Genomic DNA, 12,218 nt, shown 5'->3' on the forward strand with positions numbered 1-12,218 from the left:
CTGCTTGCAGCTCTCTGAGCCCCTACCGTGCCTCCCCAACGCTGCCAGCCCCAGCATGCAATGAACCTACTTTGTGCACGCCACCCGCTTTCCACACCATGAGAACAATCTGCCCACCTGGACCCTCTGGAGGGGCACGGTCTCAGCCACTCACCGGGCCTGAGTGTGTGTGAAATGATCATGTCCTACTTACTTCAAAACAGTAACCCCAAAACATTCCTTTTATTTCTGTGAAACCGGCCAAAGTGAGGTCCACCCACCTTCACGCAGCTCTGGCGGTGCACCTGCCCACCTTCTCTTGGTACTCAGAACTGAGCTGGGCTTGAGAACTCAGAGGTTTGGCTTTGCCATTTCTTTCCTACTTGCTGCTGAGGTGGAAGCTGTGCTGCACTCACCACCCCATTTCAAAACCAGACCAAACCAGAGGCCACCCCGAACAGAGTCAGCCAACAAAAGGGGCAGGTATCGATGTTCACCTGAAGCCTCAAGGGAGTCCACTCTGACTTCTGACAGCAGAAGGGTGCATGGCTCCTACGCTTTCCTGAGCCAGTGCTCAAGGAGGATCAACACCCTGAAGGGTCAGGCCAATGGCCTTAGCAGCCCCAGACTGCCCCCTAAAACACCACACAGTGCCCACACCTCAGCTGCCCAATTTGGTTTTTGTTTTTTATTGCGTTTCAGCAAACACTAGCCACATGAATGTCTTACTGGGCCTCCAATGCCCACCATCTTCCAGAACCACAGCCAGCCACCCACTGACGCCATTCAGGAAGTGTCCATTGTTTGGACTGTTTCTTCCAGCACCTCAATTTCCAGAGGAGTGATTTTCTCAGTGAGGACTGCAGTGGTCCCTTTCTCACACCTGTACCGGCCAAGCCTAGTGAGAGAAAAACAAAAGCACAGTTAGGATTCCCCTCAAGGTGCCAGCGGGCAGGCGACAGATCAGGTGAGGCAGTGAGCAGGGTGGACTGGATTCCTGGCTCTTCCGATCCCAGCTCTGTGATCCTGGGCAATTCAACTTCCTCAGTTCCTCAGTTCTCAAGTGCTGCAAAATGGGGGTGCCTGGGAGGCACAGAGCGTCATCAGTGAACACGGCACCTGGCCCTTGGTGGACACGTGACTCTCCCCCACCCCACCATCCCCAGCAAGTGCTGGGAAGCACTTGGTCCCTTGACATCAATCTTCAACCTCCCTACAGTACCTTTCAGTGACAGCAGGAAGCAAATCCCATCATTACACAAGAGAAGGGCATGACTGCTCTTCTGTGCAGCAACAAGAATGACTTAACTGTTACCTCAGACACTGTACAAACATCTGGAAGCATAAACAGTGTAAAAATATGTGCAGCCAGACTCTGGGCCTGTCATTTCAGACCACTCTCAAGACTCAAGAAAAGTTAACTGTCCCCTTCAGGGACACAGTGCCTCCCCACTAGGACACACCCAACACCTTCCTGGAGTGAATCTGGCAGAGGTTTCTTTGAGCACCAGACAGTCTAGAAGATACATATTTGGGCTGTTAATTCTCACAGTGGGTCAGGAATTAGGATACTGTCAAATGGCAGCACACAACCAACTGCTCCTGGGCTCTAGCCCCAGCTGGGATAGTATCTCTATCAAACTTACTGTCCTTCAGGAACTACCAGAAGGCTGCTGGCTGTGCCATGACCTTGTGCTCCAGGAACACCCATCCTCTCGCCTGGGCACATGGGCTAAAAGAGGGAGCAGGAAGCAGAACAAGGAGAGCAACTTCCACAGTTCTTTATCCAGGTCAGGAGCACGGTCAGCCGAGTGGCCTGCCTTTATTCTGCCAAGCCTCCCCCCAACCCCCACTCTCTTAGAGGATCCAAGCAAAAGTACCTTTTAACCAAGTGTCCCCACCCCATCAGTTTGAGGATGCCTCTCATTCCAAAGAGCCAAAGTCCCACGTGGCCTCTCTGTGCCTGGTGACTCTGAACCGCCCCTCAGTGTCTCCGGGAGGCTTGGACACCTCCTCACCACTGTGGTGATGGTGCCCGATGTCGGCAGCATGCATTCAGTGCTTCCACCTTACGTGCCAGTGGACTGCAACACTGTGTTGGAGGGCTGCGAGCAGAGCAGGCAGCAGGGACTTGCCAGGCAAGGCCCACAGTGGCGCAGGGCATGGGACGCTTGCTCAGGCCTATAGCCCTGCCTGCACCCTAGCATCCACCCTGGGAAGGGCTCCCCTAACTCAGGCAGTGCCCCCATCTTCAGTCACTGGCAGAGAAGACAACAGGGAGGTTCCAGGGAGCCTGGACACTTGCTGCCCTTGGCCTCAGGACACCGATGGGGAGCGGGCCCCGTGCAGGTTACTGCACACCCACCACGCGCCCAGCACCTTCTGGGCCGCCTCGCTGATTCTTCACAAGCAGCCACAAGGCGGTTTTGTTTCTGTTCTTGGGTGTTTAGAGCCTCTGTTTACAAGCGGAGCAGCCCACGTCCCAGAAGTAGGATGCGCCGCTGCTGCGCTCCCTGTGGATGAAGACTCCTGCGCTGAGCACAGGTTCCCTAGGCAACCACAAATACCACTTTTCTCACTAGCCCAAACGTGGCTTTCAGAGTCCTCGCCCAGGACCCGGTCCAGCCTGAATGGTGTAACCATTCCCTACCCCATCACTGCTTCATCGTGGACTTGCTTAAATTACGCAGCATCTCGCAAATAACTAGCAAAGCAGGCTACGTGGAGTACTTGGGTCCTGCCTACCCGGAGCTCGGCAAAGCCTGGTTCCCCAACACAGCTCTGGGCCTGAAAGGTAGCTTGCCTTCCTGCTAAAGGCCCAAGGGACTTCATGGTCTCATTAGAGGTCATCTGGTTGAGCTCCATTTCCCAGACAGACTGATTTGCTGGAAGCCACCAAGCCAGCCACCAACACTCTCCAACCTCAGTGCCAGAGCTCTCTGGCGCCGTGCTGTCCCACCCCATCAAGAGCCCACTGAGCTTCCACAAGGTGGAGTGCAGCCCACAGTGAGTATCTGCTGGTTCTGAACGTTCCATTCTTTCCTTGTGAATTACTCCTGATACGGAGTGGTGTGTGCAGTGGGAGATGAAAGCAAGCTTGCAGAAGGTGATGCTCGCTTCCTCTGTGCTAGCTGTGGGGCTGGGTGGGAGCCGTAGTTTATAAATGCCCTGTGCTGCACCCAGATGCTACAGCTGGAAGCAGCACTCCGGGATCCCATCCTGAGCTGCTTGGGCTCCCAGAAGAGGTCAGGAGCCACAGGACGGTCAAACAGCTGGATAGTGATGAGACACTGCAAATCAGCTGCTCCTGTGACACATGCCAGCCACTAGGTTTGGAAACCTTCCAGTTCTGCTCAGCAAATCAACTAAAACCTTCTCCCACTGCTCTGAGTCTGGGCTGCACCACTGAGCTGAGGGGCCCACTCGGCATGTAGCACAGGCTAAACGGCACAACTCCCTGTAGCACAGCAGACACACATCAGCTCCCAAGGCCACCTCTGGGAGGCTGTTAGCATTGCTGACTTACACCCAGTTAGGAATCTCGGGGCACTCTGAGGGAAAGTGCTGGGGCTGCTCTGAAAAATGCACCTTCTCACAGAAATCAGGGGATTCTTTAAGACACTTGAGAAAGGACAGCAGATGATCCAAACCGCTCCACCCCACCTCCCAGCCTAGGGCTCTTTCCTGGGCCACCCTCCACCTCTCCCATCAAATTAGATCACTTTCCTACACCTGACAGCAGCCCACTGGCATAAAGCAAGTAACGAGCCGAAGGTCTGTGCGGGAGGCTGATTTGGGAACACTGGATGTACTTAATGTGGAAAGAACCAGGAAAACTCCATCCAGATGCCATGGAGATACCAAGGGTGGCATGATGCCAGGGGACCCAGGAAGAACTTCGTCTCCTTCACTCACCTGGTCCCCTTCTTGTTGGGCACAGTGTACGGGCGGAGAAAATCCAGCTTGCTCTTACTGATGATGCAAAGGTCGATGTTGCTTCCGGAGCCCAGGTCGTTGAAGATGCCGGCTGCGATGGCTTCGCTCACCAGCTTCTTGGCTTCCTCCTCCTGAGAAAGAGAACGGCAGCAATAACGTCCACGGCCAAACCAGGGCCTGCTCTGACATCCGCAATGTGCTCCCACTAGCAGTTCCCAAGACCTTCTGAGAGATAGGTGTTGTTTTTAATGCCCATCTCACAGATGAGGCAAAGTACCTCGATGATTTGCCCAAAGTTCCCGGCCCGGGCCTTTAAAACTCTTTATGCATGCACCACCTCTTGACCACATCGGACACTCACCACCAAACGATGGGCTGACAGTTACTAGAGGGTTAGTAACGTACCTTGAGAAAAGGGCCAGGTAGTAAATATTTTAGGTTTTGAGGCCAAAAGTCTCTACCACACCTACTCAACTCTGTCATGCTAGCACAAAACAGCCACACACAAATACATAAACAAATGGGTACAACTGTGTTCCAATAAAACTCTATTAGCAACAGGCAGAGGGCCAGATCTGGCCCATGGACTGCAGTTTACTAACTAACCCCTGATCAAGAATGTCCAACAATAGCTGAAAGTTACTTCCTGATAACATAATGGAGAACGTCAGCATTGTAGGGGGAAGAAACTGACACCAAAACACAACAGTAGTTCTGGGGAAATGCTGGCAGACCAAGGGCGGGACATCTTGCCCAAAAGAATCTGTCTCTCCTACTGAGGCTGGAGCCTACAGGTTCACTGAAGTAATTCATTACTTTGAATCACTCTCTCCTTTGTCCCACCTTTAAGCACAAATCCCCATCCCCAATAGTTACTGGTGAACAGATGGATTCATCCCTTTCTTATCCAAGAAGGCCTATCACATGCTATGTCCTAGACCAGGAGCTAGGGCTGCAGAGGTGGATGACGCCCCCAAATACCTGCCCTCTAGGGGCTTAGAGTCCAGCGGGGGCACCTGACCCAAGTAAGAACAATGCAGGGTGAGGCTGGCTACAGAGCACGTGAAAAGGAGCTGGGAACATGGCTGGCCAGGAGAGCTTCAGGGAGGGCTGAAGGACAGGCTGCACACGAGGCACTCAGAAAACAGCAGTGAAACACAAGGCAGACAGCAAAGGCAATGGTACCGGACCTGGGGAACGCCAAGTTCAAGCTCTATATACAACGAGGACAAAAATGAACCAGGCTCCCTGAAAGCCGGGAATCTAACCTGTGCTATGGCGCCTTCCCAATCCACGAGGGCGTGGGAGTACATACATGTGCAAGTGCACTCCAGCGCTCATCCAAGTAACATCCTTGGACAAACACGGACTCCAGGCCCAAATTCCAGCCTGACACCCTCAAAGGGCAGATCTGCTAACCTCAAGTTTGCAGAAGATCTGAACCCATTCAGGGCTCCTGCTCCTCTGCCTGCCCCATGCCAGACTAGGATTCCAGTGACATAAGCACACTCTACAGACTCACAAGAACAGAGAAGGTTCTGCTGGAAGTGGGCTCCTCAGCAGACAGCAGTTCCTTTGATTTTATACCCCGGGTTTTTTCACTCTCATGTGACATCTATGTGGGGCCAATTAAGCTGATTCTTCTTTTGTACATACATAGTCCTGTAAGAATACATTCAAACAGGATTAGGAATTTTCTCCTAGAATTCTCAACAGTCTATGGAGCCAGAAGCTTTCCACAAACCAGTGAAGGTGGTAGCAAAGAAAGCCTCTTAGATGAGGAGCTGGCGGCAGCTGCTATCCAGACAGCAAAAACCAACCACTAATTCGGCAAACGCAACCTCATTCCCAACCGCTTCTCTTTAAATGGCCTTAAGTGTGTGTGCATATGGGCACGTGCGGGCAGAACCATACTTATTCCCTGTTCCTGGCCTACCACCTCTGCTCCCCTTTCTCTTCTCTACCATTAACTATTTCCTCTGCTTTGTTTCTCATCACTGCTGCTAGCATCTCCAGCCAGTCAACAGTACCTGGCGGACATCGCAATCCGTGGGCACACTTAGGACGACACATTTGCATTTCCCAAATGATCTGGGTAGATGGGGACAGGTGAAGAGAAGACTTGGGGGAAACAGAAATATACACATGAGACATGCATATCTAGTGTCAATTGATTCGACTGGACACACGACACCAGACTGCTGACAGTGCTATGTAAGATTACGAGTGATCCTCCCTCTATTTTGCAAACAGTCTGTAATGTAAGTAACTGATAAAACTTTAAAATATGCACATTTTAAAATGATACAGTTTGATTTACTCATAAAATGATCATGTATGCTGTTATTTAAGTATAAATAAAGGCTTTTTTAAATTGGGGAAATACATCTTTTAAATTCCTTTCCTCCCCACCAATTCTAGGGAAGATCATTCCTTAAGGAAGAGAATCTCAAGTCTCTCACTTTCTTCCCCCCAGTCCCACCCCACGTCTCATATACATATGGCTGAAGATGTTAGGAGATGGAATGAAACTTACATTTACGGAGCACCTATATGCTCACTAAATCAGTCCATCAGTCAACATCTATCAGCACTCAGACGTGCCAAGCACTGAGCTGCGCACTTTGATGATCGTCAAGCTTACCCCTGCCCCCAACCATCTTTTGATGTTGGTATGGTCAGAAACTCGGGCTGACAGTCAATGACTTACACAAGGTCACACAGCTGGTAAACAAAAAATAGTAAAACAGGCCCATTAGGCCCCAGAGCCAGAAGGCCACAGCACCACACCAACTCGCAAGTGACCTTCCTTGGGCCGGGGACTCCTCAGCTAGTCCCTGACTCAAGGCCGTGTCACTCACTCCCCACCCCCAAAGAGCCTTAAGACCTGAGCAAATTTAAGAGGAGGAGGATGGTGTTTGCCGGTTTCTCTCTGGGTCAACCTCTGATGGTCACTCCCATTGGGGGTGGAGGGTAGTGTCTCCCAAAACACCCAAGACTACCACTTCCAGGGCCTTCTTCATTCTCAACCAAGTTAGGGCAAGAGTTCTACAATGCAACACCAAATCAATACTAAGATCTAAGGTCTCATTTAACATATCCCTCCCTTAACACCCCAAACCCTCAAAATCGAAAGAGGGTGGAAATGACCAAAGGCTCTACTGTCCACTCGCTACTTACACAGTTAATGTCTTCAACACATACCTGTAGGGACTTACTATGTTCCAGGAACTGCTTCAGTGTTGAATACTGTCTCTGACTACAGTATTTCCATACACAGAATTCTAGACACGTATGCAAATATGCTACTGGGCATATTCATACTGTGTTTTCTTTATAGTGGAATTTCACAATTAAACAACTTTTGTCTTTAACATGTGCTACCAAATATTTAAGAAAACTATCAAGAAAAACCACAAACTAAAGGCAAGAGGTGGGGAAAACACCACATTTGTATCTGTCTCTGGCCCACAGTAAGCGCAAGAAGCACTGTCTCTTCCTTTAGGATTAATTCTTCGTAGGGAAATTGTACCTCCCCTTTCTGGAAGATGCAGAGTGACCTAGGTCCTGGGCAGCATCTGCCTGGGGACAGCTGCTACAGAGGGGCCTTGACAAGGGCCTGCAGAGTCCATGACCCCAGCTGGTCAGGCCCAGGTGCAACGCTGTCTCCCACAGCCAGGGAGGCATCCTCCCCCAGTCAGCTGCCTATGCATTTATGTAGCAGGTCACAACAGAACCTCAGTGTGGAGATGGGCGAATAGGACTTATCCTCGTTACCAAAAAACAGCCGCTTCCTTTTGCTTTCAGACACTCAGCCAAAAGATCATCATGACCCTGATGATTAACCACCAGCTGGGGAACCCAGGTTCAAAGTCATCTGGCAGACAGAATGGGTTTGAATCCCCAGTCTACTACTTACTGCTGGGCAACCCTCGACAAGTCACTACACCTCTCTGAGTTTACTCTCCTGCTCTGCAATATAATGATAATAAATCCTACTTCACAAGATTACTAACAAATTAGAAATAAAAGCACAGAAAGCACCTGCTATAGTTTCTGGCACATAGCTACTGCTTAATAAATGGTAAGTTATTTAATAAAGCAAGCCAGAGGGCTCCTAAAAACACAACTTATCTCTAAGCAGCGACTGCCTATAACAAAGCCCAGGCCAGGAGAAGGAGGTCCAGACAAACCTGCTGACAAATCTTCACACAGTGCCATAGAGAAGTTCCTATAATAATTAATCCAAGCAAAAAGCACACTCCCTAAAAGTTGGGAGAATATAAAAGGAACACTTCTTGCTTTATGGCTACAAAGACCAAACTAACTGGGAATATCAGTCCCCCGGGCCACCCCGGCTTCTTAAATGAGATTACAATAAGAGTGATGTACTGTACTGCAAGTCAGCTGTGACAAGCAGCACTTTATAGAGCTATCTGTTTGTCTCCATCACCGCATCGCACAATGTGTCCCCGGACTCCAATGTGCAGTTCCATTTACCGCTACATGACAAATGGGCAGCACTTGTAAAAGGCACAAAGAGGTCCACGTCGGCCACGTAATGGTCACCACAGCTGTACCCGAGTGCTTGAGGGGACAAAACAGACCCCCAAGTTCATTAAACTGACCAGTAATGGATCTTTCAAAAAGTGCCTTAGGAATCGTACAGAAAAGGCTAAAATAAATAACTCAGCATGGAAGGCTAATCTGAAATGGTGTTTGATAAATTATTTATAACACGGGCGATTGTCTGCATTTAATATTGGAGCTACTAGTAGCATCTTTAAAAGATGATTTATGTGTTGTAATGCTATTAAACTTTATATTGGCCCACTGCTAGCTATAAAGTCTGCTGAGATTTAGAGAATGAGTTTTAAACTGTCACTGCAACATCATAGGAGATGGAGACTGTATTAAATCTTTACTTTAAACCTGTTATCTAGAGAGCTGCATTTTGTAGACACTCACAAACTGATAGATTACCTAGGCATCCGCTACGGTGCGGGCCCAAAATAGGACTGCCAAGAAACTTTTCCGCATTATTCTTGTCTACAACTACAATCGAATTTCTCTTCTCACTTAAGTGATTTTTAGATTGGGAACGTCACCAGAGAAAAATGTAGCTGTGCCAGCCAATGGGCACCCTGGACAGTTCAGCATCAAATTAATACTCTTTAAATACACTCTCTTGACTGTTCAGCTATGCATCTGAACACTGCTTTACTTACACTGTAGGCAGGCAAAATATTAAATATGCACTTGACTGAAAACCTAACAGACTATTTTACACACAGCTTTGGAATGTGAAACTTCATGTATGTGGCAAGTCATTTGACATAACTGATTAGTAACTAAAATTTTTAAAAGAATTTAAAAAATAAAATTGGTTATTTGCCGGCAAATATACTGTTTATGGAGCTAAGGAGCTGGCATAGGGGGCAGAAAACAGAGAGAGATTCAGCCTTTTTCCTGAGGAACAGGGCTCCCCCCGCTTTAAGGGTTTTCAGGGCAGCACCCAAGTGTCCCTTGCCTTCTGTGCCACCTCCATGCCAGGAGGAAGGGGTGCAGCTCTCCAACCTTTGCTGGGGGAAACAAGAATGTGGATGGCATGACAGCTGAACCCTCACGACTTCCATCAATTTCCCTGTGTGTTGCTGAACCTATATTTAGTTCCATTAGTTCACAACCATTTGCTCCTTCATTAACTACTAAGGATTTAACTTGTAAGAAGTGAGGCATGGGAGGGTTGGGGAGATGCTGGCCAAAGGATACAACATCTCAGAAGGAGTAAGTTCAAGAGATCTATTGTACAACACAGTGGTAATAGTTAATAACAATGTACTGTATTCTTAAAAACCAGCTAAGAAAGATTTAAGTGTTCTCACCACAAAAAAATATTTGAGGTAATGTATGTTAATATATTGGCTTGACTTTGCCATTCCACAATGTACACAAATTTCAAAACATCATTTGCATATGATAAGTATATAGTTTTTATATGTCAAGTCAGATAATTTTTTTAAAAGAATTAAGGCAATCCAAATGCAGCTTGGAAAATCTTCATTATCTTTTGCCACTTTGATTTGAAATAGCAAAAAATTCCATTCCTCTGATGATCTAGAGCAGAACAGATAAAAGTCTGGGTGTGATGAGAATTTGGACTCTAAAGAGAGAGGATGAAAATTCTGAACGTCAGGGGGTCCGCCCTACACCTTCTCCATCTTTGTATCCCAGGGAACTAGCCTGGTGCTTGGCATGTAGGTCAACAAATGAAAAAACGAAACGTTCACTTCAAATGCATGCATGGCTCTGCCAAACTCAAAGACTCTGAAATCAGGAGAGAGACCCCTACCAAATGGGGCAATTCCCAAACTGCACCAGCCCCAACTGGAGACCATTCAAAGACAAGCACTTGAGAGGAGGTCTGAACACGATGTGTTTATTGGGAGCCTGCTGACAGGCTAAGGCTCTGACTCTGCCACTGATGCGGCCTGAAGACTCATTAATGGTTGATGGCTGAATACAACTGAAAGAGTTCAAAAAAGTGTTTGAAACAGTCCCCGCGAAAGCAGTATGCTCCCTGCACTGAGTCACAGACTTGACGTATCCCATGTGTAGCCACATTTTTTACGGTAGAAAACTTTTCTTTTTTTTTTTTTTTTCTTTTTTTTTTCTTTCCAGACTAGGCTGTGTGACAAGAGCAAAGGTTTCTGAGTTTGGGGTTTGGCCTGAGCTGTATGGGTGAATACGCCTGCCTGTGTTAACACCTAGGAATTCAGCAGAGCTGAGCTGCAGCTGGTGCTGGGCACACTTAGAGCCGGGAGTGAGCCAGTGGCTGCATCTTTAAGGCCTAGCTGGTGTTGCCATTTCTTTCTTTGACAGTTTTTTTTTTTTTTTTTTTTTTTTGGTACCAGGATCTGGGTGACACAAATAATGAAGGAAAAACTCACTGTGGGTGCAGGAGTGATTTGAGGGGTTTTAAGTGGGAATGGGAAGGGGTGTTCATGTTCATGGAATTGCCAACCAGGTCTGTCCCAGGTCACTGAGTGATGCCTGTCAGAACTCGCAGCCAGGAAGAGATGGCAGTGGCTGCACGGCCACAATGGGCTGGAAAAGGGTAGCCCGGAATGAGGACAGCCCTGGACAGCGGGTCACTCTCTGAGCCAAAGAGTGCCCCTCGTAAGAATGAGAATAATACCCCTGTCCAAGGAATAAAATGAGAGAAATGACCCCGACACAGCAATTTCACAAACAGGACGGTTAGCAAGGCCTAGGGTAGAAGAAAACAGGCAAGGGTATGAGAGAACTAACACCAGGCACCTGCCACACGCCCCGGGTCTGAGCCAAACACTTGCGTTATTTATTGAATGCCCAACTGCTGGTACAGATGAGGAAACTGGGGCTGTCAGAAAGGTTGACTGATGCACTCAAAGGCACACGGCTGTGTACAAGCAGGAGAGTCGAGGATGCATGCCAGGTTAGTGCCTGGCACCACCAAAGCCTGTCTTCCTATCCCACCATTAGGAAAATCTGTGGCGGGCAAGTGGTTTTGCTGGAATCTGTGACAGTGAATGGAAGGAAAAATACCTAAGCTTCCAGAGGGAAAAGAACCAAAAGAGACAAGAACATATTGCTTTCCACAAGGAGAAGAAATCAATGTTCACAGCATATGTGTATACAAATATATATTTCCAAGGCTGCATTGAATCAAATGTAATCAGAGAAAAAAAAAAAAAAACAAGAAAGCCTGGGTTTAAAGAAAGTGAGAAATATGCTCAACAATCCTCAAAATGAAAACCGGGCTGCCGCAGATAATAAGATCCTCATCATATTTCTCTCTCTGCAAAAACAATGTGGCCAGTGATAACTCTGGCAATAAATTCCTGGAGCCACTGAAAGGGCTATCACCTGAAAACAGAGAAATGAAGTGAATCTGTTCCATGGGTCACAACAAAGCAGCAGCTAGCACTAGAATTTCTCAGGATAAGGAGAGTAAGCGATGACAGAAATCCAGTCCTGTCAGAAGCAGAGACTGAAATCAGGGTCTGAGACCAGCTGAAGAGCCGCGTTCCCACCTCCAATATCTGGATAGGACAAAACCACTGCTAGATCCCGGGCACATGTGGGAAGGCTATCACAGGCACTATGTTATATGACATAATCCTGCTTCCACAGCCTGACAAGGCCCAGACAGAACCAGGAGGAGATCCAAGGAAGTACAGAGTGCCCTTGTTCTAGGAAGTTTAAAGATGGCCAAAATTAGGCAAATTTCAAATGATGCAAAACTCCTGCAAAATGGTCAG

The 12,218-nt window shown here is 48.1% G+C and overlaps 1 protein-coding gene across 1 annotated transcript in view; it reads right to left on the reverse strand.

The window, feature by feature from the left end:
• Positions 1–645: 645 nt before the first annotated feature.
• The window catches only part of PSMB7 (proteasome 20S subunit beta 7), a 62,809-nt gene continuing 51,236 nt past the window's right edge, over positions 646–12,218 (reverse strand). Inside the window, exons 7-8 of the mRNA XM_008006299.3 lie at positions 3,895–4,046; positions 646–877 (exon numbers count right to left, since the gene is read on the reverse strand). Coding sequence (XP_008004490.2) covers positions 766–877; positions 3,895–4,046 — 264 coding nt within the window. The 3' untranslated portion in view covers positions 646–765. The remainder of the gene's footprint in view (positions 878–3,894; positions 4,047–12,218) is intronic.

This window comes from Chlorocebus sabaeus, chromosome 12, assembly GCF_047675955.1.
Source record: "Chlorocebus sabaeus isolate Y175 chromosome 12, mChlSab1.0.hap1, whole genome shotgun sequence".
NCBI lineage: Eukaryota > Metazoa > Chordata > Mammalia > Primates > Cercopithecidae > Chlorocebus > Chlorocebus sabaeus.